Source organism: Chionomys nivalis, chromosome 18 (assembly GCF_950005125.1).
Source record: "Chionomys nivalis chromosome 18, mChiNiv1.1, whole genome shotgun sequence".
NCBI lineage: Eukaryota > Metazoa > Chordata > Mammalia > Rodentia > Cricetidae > Chionomys > Chionomys nivalis.
Window position 1 is genome coordinate 6,002,451 of NC_080103.1, and position 27,731 is coordinate 6,030,181.

Here is a 27,731-nt window from a genome sequence, read left to right on the forward strand (position 1 = left end):
AAGACAACCGTTTAATGTAGGTTTGTCAGCCTTCACCCAGCATGGTTGAAAGGAGTGCTGCTTTCCCCCAGCTCCTCTATTCGGCTTCTTGCCTCTCTTCCTCTTTTTCAATGCTCTTGTCATTTCTCGAAAGGAGAACTGAGAACTTCTGGCTCTGGCTAGTGGGTTCTAAACCTGGAAGTGGGGAGTCACCTGGGTTTTCCAGGTCTAGGTCTTCAGGGCCTTCACCGTGGCACAGTGGCCACATCTGATTGTTGGACGGAGGGCAAGAAGGGAGCACCGGCTCTGACTTGGGGGGCCACCTGGGGTCAGTGTCTTGCTCGTCCGCTGGGTGGTGGGGATCCGCTTGGTTGCAGGGGGCCCTCCCAGCCACCAGGGGTCGCGCTGCAGGCGGCAGGGTGCTGGGCCGGAGCTAGCCAGGGTCACGGCCGCGGGCCCGGGTGTGTGTGTGTGGGGGGGGGGTGTGGAATAGCGGCGGTGCTCGCGGCTCTCGGGTGGGGGGGGTGAGTGGAGAAAGCAGGGCGCGCGGAAGAGCGCGGGGTCCCCAGCACCGGGCAGCCGGAGGACCGCGCGGCCGGAGCTAGCGGCGCGGCAGCAGTCCCCGCGTGGCGCCGCGCGGGGACGCTGGGACCGCCCAGATCTCTCCACCGTGCCCGGCGCTCTCACCCGCCTCATCTTCCTTCAGCCCAGGCGCGAGCGGCTCCCAAGTCGAGCGCGCCATGTCCGGGGCTGGATAGCAGCCCGGCCGCCCGCCGGCCCGCCAGCCCGCCCTCCAAGCCACCCGCCAGCGGGCCGGCTGGGGAGTCCCAGGGCAGGCAGGTAGGGGCCGGACCGGGCGGGGCGGCGGGCGGGGAAGGGCGGGCGGAGGGCGGTCGGCGCCAGGGACTGTCCCCAGCTGTTCTTCTGCGCTGCGCATCTGGTTCCGCTTCCTCCCTCCCAGGGAAGTGAAAGTGGAGGGGAGGGCGCCACCCGGAGCTAGCTAGCTGTGCCCGGCATCCTATACCCTGGAGCTCCCGCGGGCGCTCAAGCCAGAGCACCCCTCCTTCCTGCTAGGGTCACGCGGCTGCTGGCGCTGCTGCCGTCACGTTCTCAGCAGCCTGCGCGCGCTCCTCTCGGCCCTCTGGCCCCTTGCTCAGCCACCTCCCCCGCTGCGCGCCCTCTGCCCCAGCCCGGACTTCCCGACATCCGGCATGTGGGTGCTGGAACCTAGTGTGGCTCCACTGCCGTTGTTTTCCCCAAGGGAAAAGGGGCTGCATTTTATAGGACTCTCTCCTGGCTAGGTGAGGGTAGGCTTGTATGCACAAGTTCTGTTGGTCCGGAGCCACCCACTTAACTATAGAGGGTCTCATCTAACGACTTTTGCCTGCTGACTGGGGCACAGAGCTCCTATTGGCCTACAGTGGATTAGAGAGGGAGCTGTGTCGTGGAGTTAAATCAGGAGGCTGACGCTGACTCCTGGCTTCACCTTAGATGTGGAGAAGCTCAAGCTAAATTTAGCTTGAGTTGGGGCATGTGTGTCCAGAGGCCAGGTTAAGAAGAGAGCTGACTTGGCTCTGGTTCTCTGAGGGAGGTTAAATAGACTATGTATCCTAGAGACGTTGGGAGTTTCCCTTGCCTTGCCCAGGGTCCTCAGTGTGGGCTTTGCCTTGGTCTGATGCTCTGCGGGCACCTTCCGCGGTGCTCTCCCCCTCCCATCGCTACCACACACCCATAGGCTGACTTCTGCTGAGCTGCAGCTTCCCCTTTGCGCCCGCTCCAGGAAGTAACCTCCCTTCCCCTCTGAAGCACTCTCCCAGCCTCTAGCCCCTTGCAAGCCACCCACCAGGCTTCTTCCCACCTTCAGCACCCTGGGGCACCTCAGGACTCTTGGGGCTCCCACTCCTCAGGGTCAGGCCATGAAGGCAGGTGAGAAAAGTTACCAGTAGGCTGTTGTGGGCCTGATTCTGTCTGGGTCTGGGTGGCATTGGCATGGAATGGCTGGAGCTATCTCCTATAGTCCCTTTGTACCTAACTTACAGACACCTAAGGATCTGGAGTTGAGAGCTTGGCCAACGTGGTAAAGTTAAGCTAGGAAAGAAAAGGATACTTGAAGTCTGAACAGAATCTAAATCTTGGGTTTTACAAGCCTTCCCAGAAACCTGTGGGGTCTTCTAAAAATGTGAGGATGGTGATTTAAGAGCATTAGCCATGTCAGAAGGTTCTTGTGGAGTTGCTACCAGAGCAGGAAGGCCAAAGACCTGTGAAAAGGCTAAGTTAAGGTGGGGTGGCCCGAGTGAATAATGGGACTTCAGGCCTTTACAGAAAACACTGTGTTCTCTGAGATCTAACTGGAGAGGTGAAGAGGGGCAGGCCTTTAAAGGGCTAAGTGAGCAGTGGCATTTGTGTGTTGTAGAGTGGAGTTTGGGTTCTTTGGGAAGAGGGAGCTGATGTCACTAAGAAGGAGGGCCCTAGTGGTCTCTAAGGAGCTGTGGTGGGATGTGAGAGTCTGGTGATGTCACAGGTGGGAGAGTTCAGGATTGGCTGATCATCTACCTTTCCTTAGAAGAACTAGGAAGAGGAAAGGGGGCGGGGGTCCGTGGGAACCATGGAAACACTAGCCTCTGGTTGCCATGGGAACACTAGCCTCTCTTGCTTCATCTTTTTCTCAATTGACCATTCCAGATGCCGTGAGTGAAGGGGGGGCCATGGCTGAGGAGCGGCCTCCCCGGTTGGTGGATTATTTCGTGGTGGCTGGGCTTGCAGGAGATGGAGCACCTATGCCTGAGGAGACCTGGGTTCCTGAACCTACTGGGCCCCGGCGCCCTCCTAGGCCAGCGGAACCTATTACAGATGTGGCAGTCATTGCTAGAGCACTGGGCGAGGAGGTGCCCCAGGGCTACACATGCATCCAGACGTCTGCTGGTGGCCACCCCTTGGAGCTCAGTGCTGGGCTCCTGGGTGGAACGCAGACAGTTATCTGCTACCGCAGGGGGCGTGACAAGCCCCCCCTAGTTGAGCTGGGGTGTGTACCCCTATCCATGCTGGCACTGGGGGGAGCTGGGAGGGACTGTTGAGTGCACTAAGAAGAGGTAGTGATAAGGGTTGAGAGGAGGCACCTGGGATGGGCTAGAGGTCCGAGAGGAGGGGCTTACTGCCTGTGCTGCTGCTTACTAGCCAATGAGTGCTTCTTTAGCAACTCCTCACTGGCTGGTTTGGGATATCAAGTGGATAAACCATGTGAGGAACTTCACTAAGAGTCTGACGGTTTTGGTGCTTACTCAAGAACTGGGGAGGGTGGTGGTGGCGCACGCCTTTAATCCCAGCACTCGGGAGGCAGAGGCAGGTGGATCTCTATGAGTTCAAGGCCAGCCTGGTCTACAAGAGCTAGTTCCAGGACAGGCTCAAAAAAAAAGAACTGGGGAGGGCATGGCTTGCAGGGATGGTTATTGATTGAGAGGTAGAGCCAAGGGTGAAAGAAGGAAGGCAAGGATCCTAGAAGACAGAGTAAGTAGGAAATGGTGGGCTGTACTACCAGCCTTTGACAAGGGTGAGAGAACATGGCAAGTTTAGGAGAGCAGGTAGGCAGATCCGGTCTTTCTATGCTGACCTCTTGATGTCTGTACTCTCTGTGCCAAGGGTGTTATATGAAGGGAAGGAACGTCCTAAACCTGGCTTCCAAGTGCTTGACACGACACCATATAGTCACTCAGCCAACTTGGCCCCTCCAGGCCCTGGGCATCCTCGCACCTACCTCATGTACCGTCGGGCAGCAGAGGGGGCAGGGTTGCATGCCCTGGGCATCACTGACCTTTGCCTGGTTCTGCCCAGCAAGGGTGAGGGCACTCCTCACACTTACTGCCGGTTGCCACGCAACCTCAACCCTGGCATGGTGAGTGGTACTGCGGTATTGATAGCTAAAACCTGGGCCATTGGTTTAAGGGTGTGGACATGGGGAACAAAGCGTATTTGGGAACCAAGACCACTGACACCAGAGCCAGACGAGAGGTGGCTTGGCTGGGAGGACTGGAATTAGGGGCAGCTTGGAAGACAAAAGATACCCGAAGGGTGGTAGAAAGAGAAGATGGGCTCCAGAAACCTTTGTTAGTGATGTGTCTGCTTATCTCTTGTCGTTTCTGGGGCAGTGGGGCCCAGCAGTGTACCTGTGCTACAAGGTGGGCCTGGCCAAGGCCAACACGCTGGTGTATGAGGCAGGTGAGTGGCCCTTTTGTCCTTCCTACCCTTTGACCCTCCATTCCTCTACTTGGTGCCTCTTGGTAAGTTCAGTGACCCCAGAACTGACTTCCCTTTGCCATCTATCCCTTCCCTGGGATCCTCTAGTTTCTCTACCTGGAATCTAACGGATTGCTTCACTCTAATGTGTGCTTTTTTGCTGGGGTACAGAGCTGCTGGGCCGCTACCCACAGGAAGACAATGAGGCATTCCCGCTGCCCGAGTCAGTGCCAGTCTTCTGCCTGCCCATGGGAGCCACTATTGAGTGCTGGCCTGCCCAGACCAAGTACCCGGTGCCCGTCTTCTCCACCTTTGTGCTCACAGGGGCTGCCGGTGATAAGGTGGGTGTGTGGGGTGTGGTACGGGGGCCACACAATGCAAGAGCCCGTCTGATCATCCCTATACCCCTGTCAGGTGTATGGTGCCGCCTTGCAGTTCTATGAAGCGTTCCCGAGGGCCAGGCTGTCAGAGAGGCAGGCACGGGCACTGGGCCTGTTGAGTGCCGTGGAACGGGGCCGGGCACTGGGGGGCCGAGCCGTGCGCAGTCGGCGCGCCATTGCTGTGCTGTCCCGCTGGCCAGCCTTCCCAGCCTTCAGAGCCTTCCTCACCTTCCTTTACCGCTACTCCGTCTCTGGCCCCCACCGTCTGCCCTTGGAAGCGTGAGCATGGCTTTCCTGACACTGGGGAGTTGTGAGGCATTAGAGAGGATAAATGGGAGACACTAGAATGGAATTGGGGGTACGCTAAACACCCAGGAGACAGGGCTGCTCTGTTTTGTTATATAGTTTGTCCATTTAAGCTACTGGCTATGGGTAAATGGAGCCTGGAATCTAGCCTGCACTTGTTAGTTGGGGCTTGGCTATGTGTGCTCAGCACAGATCTGCTTCTTATTTTTATTTATTTGTTTATTTACTTAAGAAACAGAACTTACTGTTTATTTACTTCCAGCCCCGGTGGCCTCAAAGTTACAGAGGTTTCCTGAGCGTTGGAATTAAAGGCGTGCTCCACCATGCCCAGTTTATTTATTTTTTTATTCTTTTTAGAGATGTTCCCATGGTAGCCCTGGCTGGCCTGGAACTCATTGTGTAGATGAGGGGATTTCAGGCAAGGGGGTCTCTCTTCTAATCTAAATAAGACCTATGTATAAAACTGATCCAAGACAAGGGGCGGGGTTCAGGGAGCAGTGAGGTCTTGAGAATATGTGGTGGCATTGGTCAGGGACAGACCGAGGAGTCAGCCTCACCTTCTCCCTCTCTCCCTAGGCACATCTCGCACTTCATTCACAACGTCCCGTTCCCTTCCCCACAGAGACCACGCATCCTAGTGCAGGTGAGAGGTGAGCCTGGGGCTGGGCTGATGGAAGGAGAGGAGTCGGCAGGAGCTGGCCATGAGTATCCTGACCTGTGACTCCTCTCCAGATGTCTCCCTATGACAACCTGCTCCTCTGTCAGCCTGTCTCCTCACCCCTGCCCCTCAGGTATGTGCCTAAATTGGGGGGGGGGCACCTTTGGCGACATGGGTATAATAAGAGGTATGGGTATGGCTGCTGAGACGGTTGCAGACTGGCCCCAGTGGCGTCTGTGTCCAGCTCCCGAGTTCCTGCTGATCCTTCTCTCCCTTCACGTCCCACAGTGGTGCTAGCTTTCTGCAGCTGCTGCAGAACCTGGGCCCAGAATTGGCTATTACATTGCTGCTGGCTGTGCTCACGGAGCACAAACTGCTGGTCCACTCGCTGCGGCCAGATCTGCTCACCAGTGTCTGCGAGGCCCTTGTCTCAGTAAGTGCCACCTTATCTAGTCTACTTCTCCAAAGTTGCTCTTTTCTGATGTCCCTCCATTTAGAACTGGGTTCTCCTTTTCCTGCCATAGGGAGAGGGTCCTCTCTCTGCCTGGGTGTGGTTGTTATAGACTGGGTTGTTCTTCGAGCTTAGCCCCACCTCCTCAAGGTCAGGGCCCTGTGCTCACTGGTTCTCACTGCCTGGTGCTTTAGATGATCTTCCCACTGCACTGGCAGTGCCCCTACATTCCGCTGTGCCCGCTGGTGCTGGCGGATGTGCTGAGCGCCCCTGTGCCCTTCATTGTGGGTATCCACTCCAGTTATTTCGATCTGCACGACCCACCTCCTGATGTCATCTGTGTTGATCTCGATACCAACACGCTCTTCCAGTATGAGGCTAAGTATCATTTGTGGGCGAGGGAGGGGAGCATGCAAGGGCTGGTGTGTGGGTTGATGGTTGGCTCAAAAAAGACCTCGTAGATACTTCAACATCCTTTCTCCTTGTGTTATCTCTTAGAACGGAGGAGAAGAAGCCCCTCTCTGCTAGGACCCTGCCCCGCAGACCATACAAGCTTTTGCTGGCCACACTGACAAATCTGTACCAGCAGCTGGACCAGAGTGAGAAGCCTATGGGCTTGAGAGGCTGGTGGCTATTGTTGGCCTTCAATCTCCAAACTGAGGGGAGGGTCTAGGGACCATAGATCTCTGAAGTGATCAGAGGAGTTAGGTTGGTGGGAGTGAAATAAAGCAGGAGGGGCAGGGGAGCAGCATTTCTGAGCCCATCAAGAAAGGTGAGCCTGAGCCAGGCGGTGGTGGCGCACGCCTTTAATCCCAGCACTCGGGAGGCAGAGGCAGGCGGATCTCTGTGAGTTCGAGGCCAGCCTGCTCTACAAGAGCTAGTTCCAGGACAGGCTCCAAAACCACAGAGAAACCCTGTCTCGAAAAACCAAAAAAAAAAAAAAAAAAAAAAAAGAAAGAAAGAAAGGTGAGCCTGCAATCCACAATCCCAGAGAACCTAGACAACAATGAGGACCTTAAGAGAGACATACATGGTTCTATTCTACATGGGAAGTAGGAAAAGACAAGATCTCCTGAATAAATTGGGAGCATGGGGACCTTGGGAGAGGGTTGGAGGGGAGAGGCAGGGAGGGGAACAGAGAAAAATGTTTTTGGGGATGGAGACATCTGTGTGAAAAACAGGACGAGGCAAGCCCTGTGGTGCTAACCTTGACTCTTAGATGTTTTGATTCCCAGCTTACACTGGACCAGAAGAGGAGGCCTCCCTGGAATTCCTGCTGACAGACTATGAGGCAGTGTGTGGCCGCCGGACACGCCTGGAGCGGGAAGTCCAGGGAGCCTTTCTGCGCTTCATGGCTTGTCTGCTCAAAGGCTACAGGGACTTCCTGCGTCCCCTCACCGAGGCCCCCTCTGAGGGGTCTCGTGATGTCGACAACCTTTTCTACCTTCAGGGTAAATAAGACAGCCTGTCTTTTTTTTTTTTTTTTAAATATTTATTTATTATGTATACAGTATTCTGTCTGTTTGTATGCCTGCTGACCAGACCTCATTACAGATGGTTGTGAGCCACCATGTGGTTGCTGGGAATTGAACTCGGGACCTTTGGAAGAACAGGCAGTGCTCTTAACCGCTGAGCCATCTCTCTAGCCTGACAGCCTGTCTTTGTAAAGAGATTTGAGGGAGGGCATGGTTAGGGGCTGGGCTCCATAAGAAAAGCGAGAGGGACACTGACCGGGAGCGGAGAGACTGAGTATTCCTCCCCTCTTCTGGTCTTGGAGGATAAGGGCATGCAGGTGAATGTGTCCTACTGTCTGGGAGCCCTTGGTGTAAGGTGGACATAGTGATCCTGGTGGGGAGCAGCAGTCGGGTACAGGTCTATTGAAGGACAGCTGTGGTGTTGGAGAACTGAGCTGGTCTGTGGGAGAAGTGTGACTTTGAGAGCCATAGATCCTGAATGACAAGAGCTAAGAGCTGGGTACAGGGAGGAGAGGGGAGAGGGCTGTGGCAGATAGAGAACTGTGGTAACCCCCTTGTGACCCAGCCTGACCCCCCAGGTTTCCTCAAGTCCCGGGAACGCTCGAGCCACAAGCTGTACTCCCAGCTGCTGCACACACAGATGTTCTCACAGTTCATCGAGGAATGCTCTTTTGGCTCTGCCCGCCATGCTGCCCTTGAGTTCTTTGACTCTTGTGTCGATAAGGTATTGAGCCTTGTCCCTTCTGTATGTACCAACTGCCACTGGGTTCCTCCTGGTTGTCTCGGTTATCTCCAGTCCACTGCTAACTCTGCTAACTGTGTTCCTCAGCCGTGGCTGTGATGGACAGCTGGAATTAGACAAAGCACAGACAATACAACTTGTGCAGCCAGACATGGTCGGCTTCTTCTGCTTTACTGTCCTTTCATTCTTGACTTTTCCGCTCCAGATGGCTCTCCAGGACTCCTTCCCCATGAACGTGTTTTTCTTTTCTTTTTTTTTTTTTTTTTTTTTTTTTGGTTTTTTGAGACAGGGTTTCTCTGTGGTTTTGGAGCCTGTCCTGGAACTAGCTCTTGTAGACTAGGCTGGTCTCGAACTCACAGAGATCCGCCTGCCTCTGCCTCCCAAGTGCTGGGATTAAAGGCGTGTGCCACCACCGCCCGGCATGAACGTGTTTTTCTGGGAGACACCATCTTTTGGGGACCCTGGCTCTGTTAACGCTAATCCTTTTCCCATCCTGTTCCAGGTCCACCCAGAGCAGGAGAAGCCTGAGCCAACACCCTTAGTGGAACTGGAGGAGCTCTCAGGAAGTGAGCTCACTGTCTTCATCACACCCCCAGAGGATCCCCCAGTACTGGAAGGCAGTGAATCTGCTCCCCAGTACTGGTAAGACTGTCTCCTCTCGCCTGTCCCAAGGCCCACGCTCGGCCCTGTGCTAACTGCCCCCATGTTGCCTCTTCTTTCCAGTTATGATGGGTTTCCAGAGCTAAGAGCTGAGCTATTTGAGTCTCCTCAGGAACAACAAGGAGCGCTGCCTGTGCCCGGCCCATCCCGTAGTGCCCCTAGCAGTCCTGCGCCTCGCCGAACCAAACAGGTAACTGGCAATAGGCCACATGGAGAACCTGGCCTGGCATCGTGGTTATTGCTTTATGAGGTCACTAATGGTGCTTATCCCATAAAACTGCTGGGAGGTTTACATAAACAAACAAGCAAACCCCACACTGTACAGCTGGGCATAGTGATGCATGACTTCAGCAGTCAGGAGGCAGAGGAAGGCAGATCTCTGAGTTTGAGGCCAGCCTGGTCTACATAGTGACTTCCAGGACAGCCAAAGCTACATAGTAAGACCCTGTCTCCAAAAACAAACAAACAAACAAAAACAACAAAATGCTGTACAAAAACTAGCCTTTGGCTGGGCGGTGGTAGCGCACGCCTTTAATCCCAGCACTTGGGAGGCAGAGGCAGGGGGATCTCTGTGAGTTCAAGACCAGTTTGGTCTACAAGAGCTAATTCCAGGACAGGCTCCAAAACCACAGAGAAACCCTGTCTCAAAAAACCAGAAAAAAAAAAAAAAAAAAAAAAAAAAAAACTAGCCTTTGTTACTATTGTCATTTGCCATCAGGAAGAGCCGGCTACATCTTGCAGGGTGCCCACCCATGCTTCAGGGCCAGGCTACCCTGCCCACAGAGGCACCCAGGAGGTTGTAGATTAGGCAGTGCCTCAGCCCTCTTACATCCTTAGAACACAGACGTGTCTCAGGAGAGTGCCGCTTCTCACATTGTCCTGCACTCAGGAGGTTGAGGCAAGAACTGGTGTTTGAATCCAGTCGAGGCCACATGACAAGACACTATCTCAGAAAAATATCAAGAGAAAAAAATATTTGTGCCAGGCAGTGGTGGCACATACCTTCAATCCCAGCATTTGGGAGGCAGAGGTAGGGGATCTTTTTGAGTTCAAGGTCAGCCTGGTCTACAGAGTTCCAGGACAGCCAGAGCTGTTACACAGAGAAACCCTGTCTCAAACAAACCAAAATAAATGAATAAAGATTTGTGCTGGCCTTGGCATGGTCTTTACCTTGGTGTGTCTTCCCTTGCCCCACCTAGGAGATGAAGGTTGCACAGAGAATGGCCCAGAAGTCAGCCACTGTGCCTGAGCTGTGGGCCCGGTGCCTACTAGGTCACTGTTATGGACTGTGGTTCCTGTGCCTGCCTGCCTATGTGCGTTCGGCGCCCTCCCGGGTGCGAGCCCTGCATAAAGCCTACCACGTGTTGCGTGAGATGGAGAGCCGCAAGGTGGTGCTCCCTGATGAGGTAGGCATTTGCTACCTGTGTGTTCCTACCCACCCCTAATCCCAGCAAGGGTGTACAGCTCTAGGGACTGAGGGAAACTTGCTGGAGACCGGGTAGAATGGAGGGGCAGAAGAGTTGAGGAGCTTCTCTGCCAACAATCAGAGGGTATGAGTATGTACAGGGTTAAGCCATGGAGACCGCAGGGCATCCGGAGCTGCAGGAAGGAGCTGCCGGGAGCCAGTGAGTCCTCCGAGAATTAGTAGGCTGGAAGAGGGTGCTTGCTGAGACTTGGCGACTTGGGTTGCAGTAAATCCCTTACATCCTGACATCCTGTGCCTCTCTTGGCCTAGGTGTGTTACCGGGTGTTGATGCAGCTCTGCTCACACTATGGGCAGCCCGTGCTGTCTGTGAAAGTCATGCTAGACATGCAGCGGGCAGGCATTGTGCCCAACACCATCACCTATGGCTACTACAACAAGGTACTTAATTTGGGTAGGATGGCAGTCTGTGCTGGGACCTGGTTTAGAGAGAATGCCTTTCTTTGACAGCTGCTGCTGTCCCCATTCCCTGGTCCTGTAGTCAGTCATCTTCTGTGCGTTCGTGTTGCCTTTGCACAGACAGAAGGCTTTTTGTTTAGTTTTGGGTTTTGGTTTTTCAGATTTAGCTACTTTGATCCTAATTTACAACAGTGTTAAACTCCATGCCAGACACTGTTCCAGATACATATTTTAATTCATTTTATCCCCACAGTGCCACAGGGCATAGAATGGTCATTCCCCCATATTACAGGAATTGAGGTTGCAGAGAATTTGTAATTTTCCCCAAGTCCCACAGTAAGCAAGTTAGTGAGTCAGAATATAAGCAAAATTATATCCAGAATTCAACCTCTTAACCATAATACAAACTGCCTCCTGTTTTTCAGATAAGGAATAGTCAAGCTGTTGAGATTATTTCTTCAAAGCCATTCAGTTTACAAATGGAGTCTAGCTGGGCATGACGATGCACACCTTTAATACCAGCATTTAGGAGGCAGAGGCAGGAGGATTTCTGTGAGTTCAAGGCCATCCTTGGTCTATAGAGTGAGTTCCAGTGCAGCCAGGGCTACATAGTGGGACCCTATATCGATAGATGATAGATAGATTGATAGATAGATGATAGATAGATAGATAGATAGATAGATAGATAGATAGATAGATAGATAGGCAAACGGATAATGGATGAATAGTAGAGACTAGATACACTTTTCTCCATTACTCCATTGTTATTGATAATGCCTCAATTGGGGCTTCTCTTTCTGGGTGAGCTATTGGCTAGATAGTCCTAGCCAGCATGTTTAGAGAAAAAGGTGGTCCCTGGGGTCAGGACGGGAGATAAGGCATCACTAAGTGGGCATTGCGATTGACAGGCTGTGCTGGAAAGCAAATGGCCATCTGGTACACCAGGTGGACGCCTACGCTGGGCCAAGCTTCGGAATGTTGTCTTGGGGGCTGCTCAGTTCCGCCAGCCCTTGAAAGACAGACGGCGGCAGCAGCAGCAGCAGCAGCAGCAGCAGCAGCAGCAGCAGCAGCAGCAGCAGCAGCAGCAGCAGGTGGCTGTGCATCAAGAGTCGAGCAGCTCTCAGACAGGTGGGTAGGGACTGGCCAGATAGCTGTGGTGCCAGAAGTGATGGTTCACACCTGCAGTCCTGCCACTTGGGAAACTAAGACAGGATGATTAATTGTTGCAAATTCAAGGCCACCTTGTGCTACATAGTGACTTCCAGGCCAGATTGGAGTACATAGTGAGAATTTGTATTTTAAAAAAAAAAAGTGGGAGGAGGTAGTGGTGGCACAATCCTTTGATCCAGCACTCCTGAGGTAGAGGGGGACAGATCTCTGTGCATTCAAGACCAGCCTGGTCTACAGAGTAAGTTCCAGGAGAGACCTGGACAACTAGGACCAGCAGGCCTTTCTGTGTGTGGATAACCTGCATTTGTTTGGTAGCGGAGGGATAAAGTTCTACGGGGGAGAAACCCTGCAAAACCCAGGTCCATCCAAGGGGCCATTTCAGTCTGTGCTTTCTACAGAACCCTGTCTGGAGCGCCCCTCCCCAACACGCCCTCTTCAGCGCCAGACTACCTGGGCAGGGCGAAGTCTGCGGGAGCCATCCTCACCCACTGGACGCCTGGTCAAGAGTGGCAGCCTAGGCAGTGCTCGAGGGGCACAGCCCACTGTGGAGGCTGGTGTAGCGCACAGTAAGTACCCTTATCTGACCTTCCTTCATCCTCCCATTGAACTCTCCTAACAACTCTTCAGTAGAGAAAGGGAGATTAGGGCCGTGTTTAGGGCAGCTCCCTGTAACCTTAGTGGGCCTGTAGGCCCTTGAGGCAATCTTGCCTAAATGTTATGATGAGTTGTGATGCTTGGGTTTGTTGGTTTATACAGTTTGCATTCTAGACATTGTATTGTATGTGTATGGGTGTTTGCCTGCATGCATGTCAGTGTGTCACCTGTATCCCTGGTACTCATGAAGGCCAGGGAGGGTATCTGAGCCCCTAGAACTGGAGTTACACATGGTCGTGAGCTGCCATGTGGGTCCTCAGGGCAAGCAGCCAGTGCTCCTGACTTCTGAGTTCCGCTGCAAGAGTTGTGTTTACTTGTGATAGAGCAGCGGGAGGAGCGCAGGACTCCATCTCTTCATTCTCTTTGACCTGCAGTGATAGAGGCCTTGGGGGTCCTCGAACCCCGTGGATCACCTGTGCCTTGGCAGGATGGAAGTCTGTCAGACCTAAGTCTGACGGGGGAAGAACTGGCACCTGGAGGAAGCCCAGGCGGCTCTGGCTCAGCCCTCAGTACCCGCTCCACCGAGGCCCTAGAAGGGATAAGTGGGCGGGGTCCCAAAACTAGTGGCTGTCAGGAGGAGGTGGGCACCCCCAGAAAAGGGCTGGGTGCCCGCCTCCAACAGCTGCTCACCCCTTCCCGCCGCTCCTCTGTTTCCCGCATCCCCCCACCTGAGTTGCCCATTGACCTTCCTCCTGCGGCCCGCCGAAGTCCCATGGATAGCCTTCTGTGGCCCCGAGAACGCCCTGGATCCACTGCTTCTGAGGTAGCCAGTGAGAAAGGGAGAGGAGGGCTGCTGACTGGGAGAATGCCCCCAAAGTGACTCTGAGAGTGGCTGAAACCAGCGTCCTAAGTGAGAGGAACAGAGATCTAGCTGACTGTGCTTTCTCTTGTGATGGCAGAGTTCCGCCTCTCTGGGCAGTGAGTGGGATCTTTCAGAATCTTCTCTTAGCAGCCTGAGCCTTCGGCGTTCCTCAGAGCGTCTCAGTGACACCCCTGGACCTTTCCAGCCTCCTTCCCTAGAAGTGAGCATATCCCATACACACCATAGTGCTGGAACACACACAGCTCATATCCACCCACCCCCAAAGGCAGGGGAAAGGGAGGAGGTGGAAGGAGGCCTGGCTGAGGTTTTGAGATGGAAGGGGCACGGAAGGGCATGGGCTTTGGGGCCCTGGAATCAAATAAGGCTCATTTCTTGGGGTCTCCTTGCCCACAGATTCTGCTGTCCAGCTGCTCCTTGTGCCGTGCCTGTGATTCCCTGGTGTACGATGAGGAAATCATGGCTGGCTGGGCACCCGATGACTCTAACCTCAATACAACTTGCCCCTTCTGCTCCTCTTCCTTTGTGCCCCTGCTCAGTGTCCAGACCCTTGATTCTCGACCCAGGTGCCCAAAGCAGAAAAAGTGCTGTGGGAGGGACAGGCAGATGGTGCTCAAAGAACTGACACCTCCTGCTGTTTCCCTGCAGTGCCCCTAGCCCACAGTCTGCCCTTGCTGCTGCCAGTGGCAGTCAAGACGCCCCTGTCCCTGGGGGTCCCGGCCCTGTTCTCAGTGACCGGAGGCTCTGCCTTGCCCTGGATGAACCCCAGCTCTGCAATGGCTATGTGGGGGTAAGGGCTGAGCCAGAGGAACATGAGGAGGTGGGAGTGTGTTGTGTGTTGAGGGGAGATCAGATGGGTGCCACGTAGTGGACAAGGGGCGTGCAAGAGGCTTTTGGACTTGCTGAGTTATTGGGGGATAACCTCTATATATGTTCTGACCATTTTCCTGCTTGTGCCCACAGAGTGCTTCCCGGAGAGTTGAGAATGGGGCGTGGGCATACCTGAGCCCTCTGGTACTGCGGAAGGAACTGGAGTCTCTGGTGGAGAATGAAGGCAGTGAGGTGCTGGCATTGCCTGAATTGCCCGCTGCCCACCCCATCATCTTCTGGAACCTCCTGTGGTATTTCCAACGCCTACGCCTGCCTAGTATTCTCCCAGGCTTGGTGTTGATCTCCCGTGATGAGCCCCCACCCAGCCAGGTCAGTGTCGTTGTGTAGTCCTTGCCTCCTGAGAGCTTCCCTCCTCCTCCTCAGCTCTTTGTCTCCTAGTCCTCTCTGTCCTTAGCAGTGAAGAAAAGCCATTTTATCAGGCACATTTGCCTCTCTGACCCTCTATGTCGTCATCTGTCAAATGGCATAAGCAGGAACCTAATGGAATATGTGCTTGATGTAGTGACTCATCCCTAAAAAAAATGGCTTAATGTTTTCCTGTTTATTCCACCAGTATTCATCACATACACCCTAGGGCCCAGGGATAGGTATGTAATAAGTAAAACAAAGTCCTCATTTGTAAGAACTGGTAGATGAGAATTTCTTTCCTCAGGATATGGTGGCTCCAGCCTTTAATCCCAACACATGGGAGGAGGCATGCAGGTAGATCTCTGTGAATTCCAGGCCTGCCTACTCTGCATAGTGAGACCCTGTCTCAAATACCAATAACACCAAAAATAAGTTCTTTCCCTTTCTCTTTTATTATGTCCTGTAATGTCCCTCTGTTCCTTTGAACATTGTCCGTCTGTCCTTTTCTTGTCCTCTGCCTCATTCTGACTGTTTCTTCTTATCTCAGCCCTCCCAGGGACCATCTCCTAGGCTAACCCCTGACCCAGCCTCTGTGCATGTACGTCTGCTGTGGGATGTCCTGACCCCCGATCCCAACAGCTGCCCACCTCTCTATGTTCTCTGGAGGGTCCACAGTGAGTTGGTACTTGATCTAGGAGTGAAAGGGCCGGGCTCTTCATCTGGAGAGCTTGGTGATCCGGGTAACCCTTCCTTCCTTTTCGTCCAGGCCAGATCCCACAACGAGTAGTCTGGCCAGGCCCAGTGCCCTCATGTCTTAGCCTGACATTGCTGGAGTCAGTGATGCGCCATGTTGGACTTAATGAGGTTCATAAAGCTGTTGGGCTCCTGCTGGAAACCCTAGGGTCTCCTCCCACTGGCCTGCACCTGCAGAGGTATGATGCGCTCACCTGGGGGCCCTCGGCCTGGCCTTGGCACCTCTTTTCTTTGATACTCTTCTATGTTTATTACAGGGGAATCTACCGTGAGATCTTATTCCTGACAATGGCTGCTCTGGGCAAAGACCACGTGGACATAGGTAAAGGTGCAATCAGATGCTGAAGAGAAGGGATGTGGGACCAGACATGAGAGGGGGTCCTAATGCATCAATTTCCATCCTCTACCCTAGTGGCCTTCGACAAGAAGTACAAGTCTGCCTTTAACAAACTGGCCAGCAGCATGGGCAAGGAGGAGCTGAGACTTCGGCGGGCACAGATGCCTACTCCCAAGGCCATTGACTGTCGAAAATGTTTTGGAGCACCTTTGGAATGCTAGGGACCCTTAAGCCCCCCTCTTCTGCCTTGGGTGGAGAGGTGAGGTAGAGTGGATTCTAGACATAGCCTGACTCCCTGTTCCTTTCATGGAAGAATTCGAATCAGGCTGTTCAGCCATATGCTCCAAGTGGAAATAGCAGGAAGAGGGACTCACTGATACCAAAAGTCACAATTCCCCTATCTCCAGCCTGCCCAATTTGTTCATGCTGATTTTGAGGAGAGCTGGGGAAGTTGGCACAAGTCCATTCTTTCTCCTTCCTATTCCAGGGCCTCCTTCCCAGGGTATCCTCAAATCTGCAGTGCTCTGGGAGACTTAGAATTTTTTGTTTTAAAAAACAACTGGAAAGATTTCGAGCTCCTGAGCCTTTGCCCCCTGGGAGGAGCCTCATCCCCGCTTCTCCTCTGGCGTTGCTAGCGGAGCCCAAGGCAATCCTAGTGTTTTATTTTACTTAGTTATTTATTCTGAGGCCACAGCTCCTACACTTATGAGATTCTCAAGGACCGTAAGAAAGAGAAGGGAATTAAGTTTGTAACTCCTTGAGAGCCATGCACTGGAACCCAGAGGAGTCCCAAGCTTCCCTTGGGAAGAATTGGTGCCTCTGATAAGTCCCGATCCTTCTTTGTCCACTCCACCTGGGGAAATGCCTCTCCCATCCATGGCCTTGACCTGTGCAATAAGGATTGTTCTCTGCAAAGTTTTGTTGGATGTAAATATAGTAAAAGCTGCTTCTGTCTTTTTTCCCTTTGCCTCCCGTTCTCTGGATTTAGGGTGGTACCTTATCTTTCTTTGCTGCACATTCTCTCCGCTGTGTTTCCTTTCTTTGTAACCATCAGGTATATCCTTGCAACTTGGTTTATAGGAAGCTCTTGGCGCAGAAGGGTGAATCAGTGCTGACTATGGTGGTGCCAGTCTGCATGGCACTTCCAGCCCTCCCACACAATCACCCCCTTGTCCCTCATCTGTACCCCACACAAAGACTTCATTCTCTGGGGGCCCTGAGCTCATCTTTGCCTTATTTCCTCTCCTCCTGTCCCCTCCCTGACCCCAGCTTCTTCTGTACCTTCACAAAGATGATAGCTCTCCCCACTTGTTGCCACTTCCAGCCCTCTTGTGTATCAGAAGCTCTGGCCGTCCTCCCAGCTCTCCTTAGTGGTTCTAGCTCCAGACAGTGCTCCTCACTGTGATCTATCCTTGGAGACAACAATGGAAGAAAGAAGCAAGGAGTAAGAGTCTTCTGTGTGTGAGTGCCAGGGAGATGGGCATCATTTTTCCTTAGTTTATTTTTTAGATTATTTTATGTGTATATGTGGGTTGTGTGCATGTCGTAGAATATATATATACATATATACACATATATACATACATATACATATATATACATACATATATATATACACACACCTCTGTGGGTACTGCATACCACATGCATGCAGTACCCACAGAGGCCAGAAGAGGGTGCTGAATCTCCTGGAACTAGAGTCATCATGTGGGTTCTAGGAACAGAACTCAGGTCCCCTGCAAGAGAAGCAAGTGCTTTTAACTATTGAGCTGTATTTCTCCAGTCTTCAACTCCTTTTAAAATTGAAAATCGTGTGTGTGTGTGTGTGTGTGTGTGCGCACGTGCGTGCATGTGCGTGTGTGAAATATGCAGGTACCCACAGTGGATCCCTTGGAGCAGGCAGTTGTGAGCTGCCTGATGTGGGTGCTGGAACCTGAACTTGGGTCACACTCTTAACTATTGAGCTGTCTATCTAGCTCCTCAGGCATCATTTTTCTAATCTCAGGCCCATCTAGAATTTTCTCTCTTTTTCTTGTGTAATGAAATAAACACAGGAAGCAACTCCTAGGAGCTACAGAACCAGTAACCAAAGGGAATGAGCTAAGAAAACAAATGCTTTGGGGAAGAAGGGCAGGGGCAACCTTGGAGGACAGGATTTACACAAAATGTCAGTGCAAATCCCTAGGAGTAGTGAGTGGCATAAGAAGTAACTCAGACTAGGGTTGGCAGGACACCTTTTAATCCTACCATCTGCTTAGAGGCAGGCATTCTGTGAGCTCTGGGCCAGCCTGGTCTATATTAGGAATTCCAAGCTAGCTATGGCACTTTAGTGAGACCCTGTCTTTTTTTTTTTTTTTTTAAGTGTTACTTCTAATTCTTAGGACTTAGTAGTCAAAGAATCCTTCCCATTCTTTCCTGAGGTTGTTTTTTTTTTAAGATTTTTATTTATTTATTAAGTATACAGTGTTCTGCCAGAAGAGGGCACCAGATCCCATTATAGATGGTTGTGAGCCACCATGTGGTTGCTGGGATTGAACTCAGGACCTCTGGAAGAGCAGCCAGTGCTCTTAACCTCTGAGCCATCTCTCCAGCCCGAGGATGTTTTTCCAGTGTCCTAAAAGCATAAAGAAGGAATAAAGGGGCCGGGCGGTGGTGGTGCACGCCTTTAATCCCAGCACTCGGGAGGCAGAGGCAGGCAGATCTCTGTGAGTTCGAGGCCAGCCTGGTCTAGAAGAGCTAGTTCCAGGACAGGAACCAAAAGCTACGGAGAAACCCTGTCTCGAAAAATCAAAAAAAAAAAAAAAAAAAAAAAAAAAAAAAAAAGAAGGAATAAAGGGGTTTCAGAAAGTTTGGAGGCAGAGGCAGGTGGATCTCTGTGAGTTCAAGGCTAGCCTGGTCTACAGAACAAGTTCCAGGACAGGCTCCAAAGCTACACAGAGAAACCCTGTATCAAAAAACCAAAAACCAAAAAAACCAAACAAACAAAAAAACTAAAAATAAAGAATAAAATTAAATAAATTGTCTTACTCTTAAAACCACATTGTGTGTGCATGTCTGTGTGTGTTTGTGTGTTTTACTGGTGATCAAATCTAGGACCTTATACCTCCTACGCAAACGTTTTTACCCTGTTCTGAACCTATGCTACATCCCAGCTGTCCATCCATTTTTTAAGATTTATGTATTTATCATGTATACAACATTCCGCCTCCATGTATGCCTGCATGCCAGAGGAGGGCGCCAGATCTCAGTACAGATGGTTGTGAGCCACCATGTGGTTGCTGGGAATTGAACTCAGGACCTCTGGAAGAGCAGTCAGTGCTCTTAACCTCTGAGCCATCTCTCCAGCTCCTGTCCATCCATTTTTTTTAAAGCAGAGATTGAACTTGGGGCCTTCTGAATGCTAAACTCCACCACTGAACTATATCCGTAGCCTTCATGTGGCCTCTCTCTTTTTTTTTTTAATATTTATTTATTTATTATGTATACAATAGTCTACCTGTGTGTATGCCTGCAGGCCAGAAGAGGTCACCAGACCTCATTACAGATGGTTGTGAGCCACCATGTGGTTGCTGGAATTGAATTCAGGACCTTTGGAAGAGCAGGCAATGCTCTTAACCACTGAGCCATCTCTCCAGCCCTTCATGTGGCCTCTTAAAATCAGTTTCTGGCCGGTTACAGTATACTAAGCATTCTTCACTGGGATATAGCAAAATAGTTTTTAAAAAATTTTTTTAATTTGTTTATTTATTGGTTTTTTGAGACAGAGTTTCTCTGTGTAGCCTTGGCTGTCCTAGAACTCACTCTGTAGACCAGGGTGGCCTTGAACTCAGATCCTCCTGCCTCAGCCTCCTTAGGCATCATTTTTCTAATTTTAGGGTACTGAGTTAAAGGCATGGGCCACCACTGCTCAGAGAGTGCAAAGTCTGACTGGTCTAAAGTACTCTTCTGAGTTTAGGCTGACCCTGAACTTGCTCTGTGGTCAAGATGACCTTGATGATCCTGCCTCTCCCTCCTTCCCAGTGCTGGAGTCTTCCAGAGAGAACTACAGGGTTTCTTAACTAAAGGGATAACTGTGGTTTAGAAGTTGTATTGAGGGCAAGGATATTCTCAAATCACTGGATTCAATTTCTCTCTCCAGACTTTGGAATATACAGGCCAAAGACAACAGATTTGAGGCAAATCATTGTTGTTTGCTAATCAGACATATTAAACCTGTGTCTCAGCAATTCCTTGTGTGAAAATAATGAAGGGTGCCCCGGACCGGCTCAGGGGAGCCACTCAGGCCGTGGGAGAAGCAGGGTCCTGGTAACAGGAAGGCACAAGTTCGGCGAATGACAGATAGACACAACACACAAGAGAGTGCTTGGAATCTGCTGCGGTTTTACTGAATTCATGTTTTCATTATATAGTATTCAAACAAAGAACAAATCAGAAGGTCATGTGTCATTGGTTGGCACTGTATGAAAGCTTCTTTTAGTCACATCAGCAATATTTAAGAAAAGTACATTATCAGGAACAGGTGTTAGACATAAAGCATCCTTAGAAGAGGAAATCTTGGGCTGGAGAGATGACTCTGGTTAAGAGCATTGCCTGCTCTTCTGAAGGTCCTGAGTTCAATTCCCAGCAACCACATGGGGGCTCACAACCATCTGTAATGAGGTCTGGCGCCCTCTTCTGGCCTTCAGGCATACACACAGACAGAATATTGTATACATAATAAATAAATAAAAAAAATAAAGAGGAAATCTTGTCCTTGAGAACGTAAACCTCAGACAAGTGGTTTCATCTTATGAATAGGTTTCTGTCTCATTATCACTATCATGGCCCTTCCTCTTCCTAACCCTTTACTTCATCTAGTGACCAAATATGCCTAATCAGTTCTCTGCACCTGTTGAAATATACTTTTTAGTACCTTCTTATGCAGCAGACATCATGGGGGTTGGGATATAGCAAGCCTATCTATAAAGTTCAAAGTATACTATAACAGTCTTTGTCCATCAACATTAACCCATCTATTCCCTTGCTTATCATACATCCCGTGTATGAGAAGGGTTCTGCTGTACTCTTATACATTCCCATACTGTGCTTCCTTATCCCAGAGCTGTTCCTGAAGAGAATGATCCTTGTCTTGTAAATAATGGTAAAGACTATCATTATTATGAAAGAATTTGTGCAAAGCTCATATTCCATATAGCCAGCTACTTGAGAAACCTGTCTATGCCTCAGCGGTGTCTAATACCGGGCCATCTGCCATTGACCTCCAGGAAGCCTAGTCCCATAGGACACGTAGCTCCCGTCCGGCATAATGACATATGTCATGTCACACAGACGACACTGGAGTTGGTGTGGCAGAAGGGGATATTTTGTCATGTAAAGAAAAATTATATAATTTGCATGAAAGTTGAACCTGTTAGTTCAGACTTGTAACCTCAGCTACTCCAGAGGCTGGGTAGGAGGTTTACAAGTTTTCAGGTGTCTGCCCAATCTCCATATGAAGTGCCAGGCTAATCTGGGCATCTTAGTACCACTCTTGTCTCAAATAAAATAAAATCCACAAAACTACTTAAAAGAGAGCTGTGGCTGTATCTTAGTAGTTCAAGTCCACGTAACACAGATAATCTATACGAAATGCTAAGCGTGCTCAAAAATGTTGGTTTCTGCCGGGCGGTGGTGGCGCACGCCTTTAATCCCAGCACTCGGGAGGCAGAGGCAGGCGGATCTCTGGGAGTTCGAGACCAGCCTGGTCTACAAGAGCTAGTTCCAGGACAGGCTCCAAAACCACAGAGAAACCCTGTCTCGAAAAACCAAAAAAAAAAAAAAAAAAAAAAAAAATGTTGGTTTCTTGGGGTGGAGATATGGCTCAGTGATTAAGAGCACTTGCTGCTTTTACAGAAGTCCCAGGTTTGGTTCTCAACACCCACAATGTGGCTCACAACAATGTGCCAGGGGACATAGTTCCAGAGGAACTGATGCTTTCTTCTGACCTTCTTGGACACTGAGTATATACATGGTGTACCCACAAATATGGAGATAAAACACTCATACACACCAACTTTAAAAAAGCAAAATCTAGGCCGGGTGGTGGTGGCACATGCCTTTAATCCCAGCACTCGGGAGGCAGAGGCAGGGGGATCTTTGTGAGTTCGAAGCCAGCCTGGTCTACAAGAGCTAGTGCCAGGACTGGCTCCAAAAACTACATGGAGAAACCCTGTCTCAAACCTCCCCCCAAAAAAATTAAAATAAAAATCTAAAATTTTTCTAGATTAAAAAAAAAAGCTGTTTTTAGAGACTGGTGATGGCTCAATGGTTAAGAGTGTTTGTTGATGCCAGGGTGGGGTGTGTGTGTGTGTATGCCTTTAATCCCAGCACTCGGGAGGCAAAGACAGGTGGACCTCTGTGAGTTCAAGGCCAGCCGGGTCTACAGAGCAAGCTCCAGGACAGGTTTCAAAGCTACAAAGCAACCCTGTCTCAAAAAAACAAAACAACAACAAAAAAGTATGTTTGTCAGCACTGGGCGGAGTGAGGGGAACCCCATAGAGGAAGTGGGGAAGGGATTGTGGGAGCCCAGGGGTCAGAGTGCACCCTAAAAGCGCTATTCTATATTTCTCTTTACTGCTTATTCCATTGCTGTGTGGCTGGCCCCTGGTGTCTCCTCCTCCTCTTCAGCAGAGATTTCAACCCCTATTTATTCTCTCTGCCTGGCAGCCCCAGCTATCCCTCTCTTCTGCCTAGATGTCGGCTGTTCAGCTCTTCATTAGGCCAAGTAGGTATTTTAGGCAAGCCAAGTAACGCAGCTTTACAGAGTTAAACAAATGCGGCACATATTTCACCACCTAAAAGAATGTAACACAACTATAACCGATAGTTGTTGTAAGAAGCTGCTTGCTGGTTCCCCGGTGCTCAGCCCCGAAATAATCACACAGAAACTATATTATTTAAAACACTGCTTGGCCCATTAGCTCTAGCTTCTTATCGGCTAACACTTATATCTTAATTTAACCCATTTCTAGTAATCTGTGTATCGCCACGTGGCTGTCGCTTACTGGGTAAAGTTCTGGCATCTGTCTCCAGCAGGGCTACAGGGCTTCTCTCTGACTAGGCCTTCTTCCTCCCAGCATTCAGTTTAGTTTTTCCTGCCTAACTAAGTTCTGCCCTGCTGTAGGTCCAAAGCAGTTTATTTATTCATTAATGGTATTCACAGCATACAGAGGGGAATCCCACATCAGATAGTCCACAACAGTTACCAGCTGAGTGTAACCTTTATAAAAACCCTTGCCCCTGGGTGGTGGTGGTGCATGTTTTTTATCCCAGTACTCGGGAGGCAGAGGCAGGTGGATCTCTGTTAGTTTGAGGTCAGCCTGGTCTACAGAGCTAGTTCCAGGACAGGCTCCAACGTTACAGAGAAACCTTGTCTTTAAAAAAAATACCCTTGCCCTCATGGTCCTCTCTCTCCTCTCTTGTGCCCACTTAGGCCTTTCATGCCCCCCCACCGTGTGAGGTCTGTTGTGGCATTCCATGGTTCTCAGATCACCATGATAAACCTTACAGGGTGGGGTGTCTCTGACTCTTTTGCCTGCTCTTGGGACTCATTTCCTTCTGCTGGGTCGCCTTATTCAGCCCTGATGTGGGGGTTTCTCCTAATCTATCGTTATTGTCTCCTTTGTTTATTTTGTGCCTAGTCTCATTGTACCTTGTTGTGCCCTTGTCTGCCTGATTGATGTCTCTGGGAGGCTTGCTCTTTTTTGGGGGGGGGAGGCAGAGGAGGGGTGGTCCTGGGAGAGGTGGGGGAAGGACTGGAGTAGAGGGAAGGCAGGCTGTGGTATGACAGAAGAATAAAGAATTACAGAGGTCGGTCCGGTCCTTCAGACAGCAGTTAGTGATGATGGATAAAGGATTCCAGAGGACGGCCTGCTCCTTCACACAGCAGTTAGTGATGATGGATAAAGCTCGCAGTTAAGAATTTATCAAGGGCCAGGCGGTGGTGGCGCACGCCTTTAATCCCAGCACTTGGGAGGCAGAGGCAGGAGGATCTCTGTGAGTTCGAGTCCAGCCTGGTCTACAAGAGCTAGTTCCAGGACAGGCTCCAAAACCACAGAGAAACCCTGTCTCGAAAAACCAAAAAAAAAAAAAAAAAAAGAATTTATCAAGGGGGCTGGAGAGATGGCTCAGAGGTTAAGAGCACTGTCTGATCATCAGGAGGTCCTGAGTTCAATTCCTAGCAACCGCATGGTGGCTCACAACAATCTGCAATGAGATCTGGTATCCTCTTCTGGCCTGCAGCATACATGCAGGGAAAACTGTATACATAATTAATAAATAAATCTTTTTTTTTTTAAAAGAAAGAGAATTTATTCAAGGTGGTCCAGCAGGTAGAGGCTCCTGACCAGCCCGAGGGCCCAAGTTTGATAGCCAGGATCCACAAGATGGAAAGAGGGAGTTGACACCCACAGAGTCCTCTGACATCCACATCCACATGGTGGCATGTTCGCTCCACCACCTACAAATTAATAAAGAATTTATTCTGTAAGAACAATGGTTTTGTGTCATTCCCTGCAAAACCCTCACCAAATGGAATAACAGGAGCAAGTGCCTGGCTTAGTGTAAAACTCTGCTAACCACAAACACAAGATGTACACTAGGTGTTTTATCACGTGTTTAGTGACTCAAAAGTGTCAGCAAAATCTGAAGATGATGGAGTTAGAATATAAACAAGCTGAATTTGAAGCTAAGATTGTAAAATTGCTAGAACATTAGAGAAAAATTTTCATAGTTCCTAATTACTATATGTATCAAATATTACATTCTTTTTTATAAAATTTTGTGTGTATGAGTGTTTTGGCTATATGTGTGCCTGTGTGCCACATGTGTGCCTGGTCCTTGACGAGGCCAGAAGAGGGCATCAGCTCCCTGAATTATAGATGATATGAACTGCTATGTGGGGGCCAGGAAGTGGGTCCTCTGGAACAATGGTGTTCTTCACTGTGGAGCCAGCCCTCTCCAGTCACAAATACTACATTCTTGTTCTCGGCACTGCCCTGAATACTTCACTGCCCTGAATATTTAAGATGTGTTATTTTACAATCCCATATGAGTTATATTTAGCATTCTCATTGTACAAATGGGCAAACAAGGGCATTGATAACAAAAAAGGATTTTTTTTTTTTGAGATAGGGTTTCTCTATGTAGCTTTGGAGCCTGTCCTGGCACTAGCTCTGTAGAACAGGCTGGCCTGACCTCACAAAGATCTGCCTCCCAAGTGCTAGAATTAAAGGCGTGTGCCACCACCACCTGGCCCCAAAACTAATTTGTACACATACAACAATCATAGAACTAGTAAGATGCAGACCCAAGATTCTAAACCTAATAACTCAAGGTCATGTTATTTATTCATTTGGACTCAATACTAGACTGCAAACATTTGTATGTTTGTTTTACTTTAAAATAAGAATTAGGTGTATGGTCCAGGTATAATAGCTCAGTATTGTAATCTCAACAGTTGGGAGGCTGAGGCAGGAGGATTGCCACAAGTTCAAGGCCAAGTTGGACTACAGAGTGAGTTCCAGTTTAAAAAAAAAAAAAAAAAAAAAAAAAAAGAGGGTACAGCAAGATGGCTCACAAAGTCAAGGTACTTGCCATGAAGTCTGGGAGTCTGAGTTCCATTCCTGGAACCCCATATGGTGAAAAGAGAGGACTGAGTCATATAAATTGTCCCGTGACCTCATATGTGGAACACAGAGCATGGGCCCATACACTCATACACACACTCACTCACGCATACACTCACTTACACACACACACACACACATTCACACGGAAAACATGAGTATGTGACAAGCGGAGGGCTGAGGAGCTGGAGCACTCGGTGCTGAGTATGGTGCCTGCATTCTGATCCCCAGCATTCGCCTAACTTGGGCTTGTATGCATCTGTAATCCTACAGCTGAGGAGAAACAAGAGACAGCAGGATCCCTAGGGCTTGGTGCTCCCTCAGATCCACTCTGCAGTCTTGGGTTCAGTGAGACTCTGACTCAAAAAAAAGGTGAACAACTTTGGGAGAGTCCCCATGACCTCTGATGTCCGCAGATGCATAGGTGCACAAACATAATGGTACCTGCATATTTGTAGGCTCTGTCTATGGTTTCTGAGTTTGTTCTTTATTATTTTCTTCCTACATATCTTTTTTGTTTTTCTTTTTTTAAATTTATTAGATTAAAAAAAATACCAATCCAAATTCCCACTTCCTCTCCTCCTCCTATTCCCTCCTCACACCCTCACACCCCACCCCCATCTAGTCCTAAGAGAGGGTAAGGCACTTTGCTTTGTGGAAGGTCCAGAGTCCTCCCTACTACATCTAGGCTGAGCAAGGTATACATCCAAAGAGAATAGGATCCCAAAAAGCCAGTACGTGTTGTAGAGATAAATCCCAGTGCCACTGCCAGTGGCCCCTCGGTCTGCCCCAACCATGCAATTGTCAACCACATTCAGAGGAACTAGTTTGGTCCTATGCTTGTTTCTTCCCAGTCCAGCTGGAGTTGGTGAGCTCCCATCAGTTAAACTGTTTCAGTGGGTGAATCTCTCATGGTATTGACCTCTTTGCTCATATTCTCACTCCCTCCACTCTTCAACTGGACCTTGGGAGCTCAGTCCAGTGCTCCGATGTGGGTCTCTGCCTCTGTTTCCATCTGTTGTGGGACAAAGGTTCTATAGTGATATTTAAGATAATCATCAGTCTGACTACAGGGCAAGGCCAGTTCGGGCACCCTCTCCTCTATTGCTTAGGGTCTTAGCTGGGGTCATCCTTGTGGATTCCTGGGAATTTTTCTAGAGCCAGGTTTTTTGCTAACCCCATAATGGCTCCCTCAATCAAGATATCTCTTTCTGGGGCTGGATAGATGGCTCAGTGGTTAAGAGCATTGCCTGCTCTTCCAAAGGAACTGATGCTTTCTTCTGACCTCCTTGGACACTGGGTATATACATGGTGTATCCACAAATATGGAGATAAAACACTCATACACACCAACTTTAAAAAAGTAAAATCTAGGTCGGGTGGTGGTGGCACATGCCTTTAATCCCTGCACTTGGGAGGCAGAGGCAGGGGGATCTTTGTGAGTTTGAGGCCAGCCTGGTCTAAAAAAAAAAAGAAAGAAAGAAAGAAATTATTTTGAGGTCGGGAAGTATTGGCGCACGCCTTTCATGCCAGCAAATCAGGAGGCAGAGGCAGGTAGATTGGAAATCTGAGTTCGAGGTCAGCCTGGTCTACAAAGTAAGTTCCAGGATAGCCAGACCGACATAGAGAAATCCTGTTTCAAAAACCAAAACAAACAAATTATTTTATGCTTGCATATATGTATATGTACCATAATGTGAGTGTCTGGTGCTCAGGGAAGTCAGAGGAGGGCTTCTTCTCAAGTGGAGTTAACAAAATGGTGGTGAGCTAGCACGTGGTGCTGGGAACAGAGCCTGGATTCTCTAGAAGAGCAGCAAGTGTTTAGGTCATTGAGGACCCATTTAAAGAAACCTTTGAAACAGCGTTTTCATACTTAGCCTAGGTTAACCTCTGAAGCCTCAGCCCCAAGTCCCGTGATTGCCCCTGTGTACCACTATGCCAGCCTTACAATTCCATTTTCATAGTGATTTTAAAAAAATGTGTTATAGGGGCTGGAGAGATGGCTCAGTGGTTAAGAGCACTGCTCTCTTCCAAAGGTCCTGAGTTCAATTCCCAGCAACCACATGGTGGCTCACAACCATCTGTAATGGGGTCTGGTGCCCTCTGCTGGCCTGCAGGCATACACACAGACAGAATATTGTATACATAACAAACAAACAAACAAACAAACAAATAAATAAATAAATAAAACGTGTTCTAGCCGGGCGATGGTGGCACACGCCTTTAATCCCAGCACTCGGGAGGCAGAGGCAGGCGGATCTCTGGGAGTTCGAGACCAGCCTGGTCTACAAGAGCTAGTTCCAGGACAGGTTCCAAAGCCACAGAGAAAC

General features: G+C 49.9%; 1 protein-coding gene across 5 annotated transcripts; it reads left to right on the forward strand.

Annotated features, from left to right (window-relative positions):
- The first annotated feature begins 509 nt into the window (after positions 1–509).
- On the forward strand, positions 510–16,698 carry Dennd4b (DENN domain containing 4B). 5 transcript variants are annotated; one of them, XM_057793271.1, is made up of 28 exons: positions 510–819; positions 2,662–3,001; positions 3,616–3,868; positions 4,122–4,191; positions 4,381–4,550; positions 4,624–4,868; positions 5,472–5,538; positions 5,628–5,686; positions 5,842–5,986; positions 6,199–6,374; positions 6,503–6,603; positions 7,240–7,455; positions 8,058–8,203; positions 8,724–8,863; positions 8,945–9,071; positions 10,081–10,287; positions 10,617–10,745; positions 11,672–11,891; positions 12,332–12,499; positions 12,962–13,350; positions 13,487–13,609; positions 13,804–13,973; positions 14,056–14,197; positions 14,371–14,607; positions 15,194–15,320; positions 15,413–15,578; positions 15,657–15,721; positions 15,812–16,698. In XM_057793271.1, exons 2-28 carry the CDS (start codon positions 2,685–2,687, stop codon positions 15,955–15,957), a joined length of 4,521 nt encoding a protein of 1,506 aa, XP_057649254.1. In that variant the 5' UTR covers positions 510–819; positions 2,662–2,684; the 3' UTR covers positions 15,958–16,698. The 5 variants fall into 5 exon arrangements, with proteins under 5 accessions (XP_057649254.1, XP_057649253.1, XP_057649255.1 ...); XM_057793270.1 differs by lacking the exon at positions 510–819 and adding an exon at positions 834–1,905; XM_057793269.1 differs by lacking the exon at positions 510–819 and having other exon boundaries at positions 1,915–3,001.
- Positions 16,699–27,731: the final 11,033 nt, after the last annotated feature.

What these genes read in the sequence shown, in the direction of transcription:
- Dennd4b (XM_057793269.1), top strand. Translation starts at nt 2,610, where the DNA reads ATGGGAACACTAGCCTCTCTTGCTTCATCTTTTTCTCAATTGACCATT. An exon ending in GTACCAGCAGCTGGACCAGA is followed by an intron (nt 6,604 to 7,239) that starts GTGAGAAGCCTA and finishes TTTGATTCCCAG; the next exon opens with CTTACACTGGACCAGAAGAG. An exon ending in ACTGGCCTGCACCTGCAGAG is followed by an intron (nt 15,579 to 15,656) that starts GTATGATGCGCT and finishes TGTTTATTACAG; the next exon opens with GGGAATCTACCGTGAGATCT.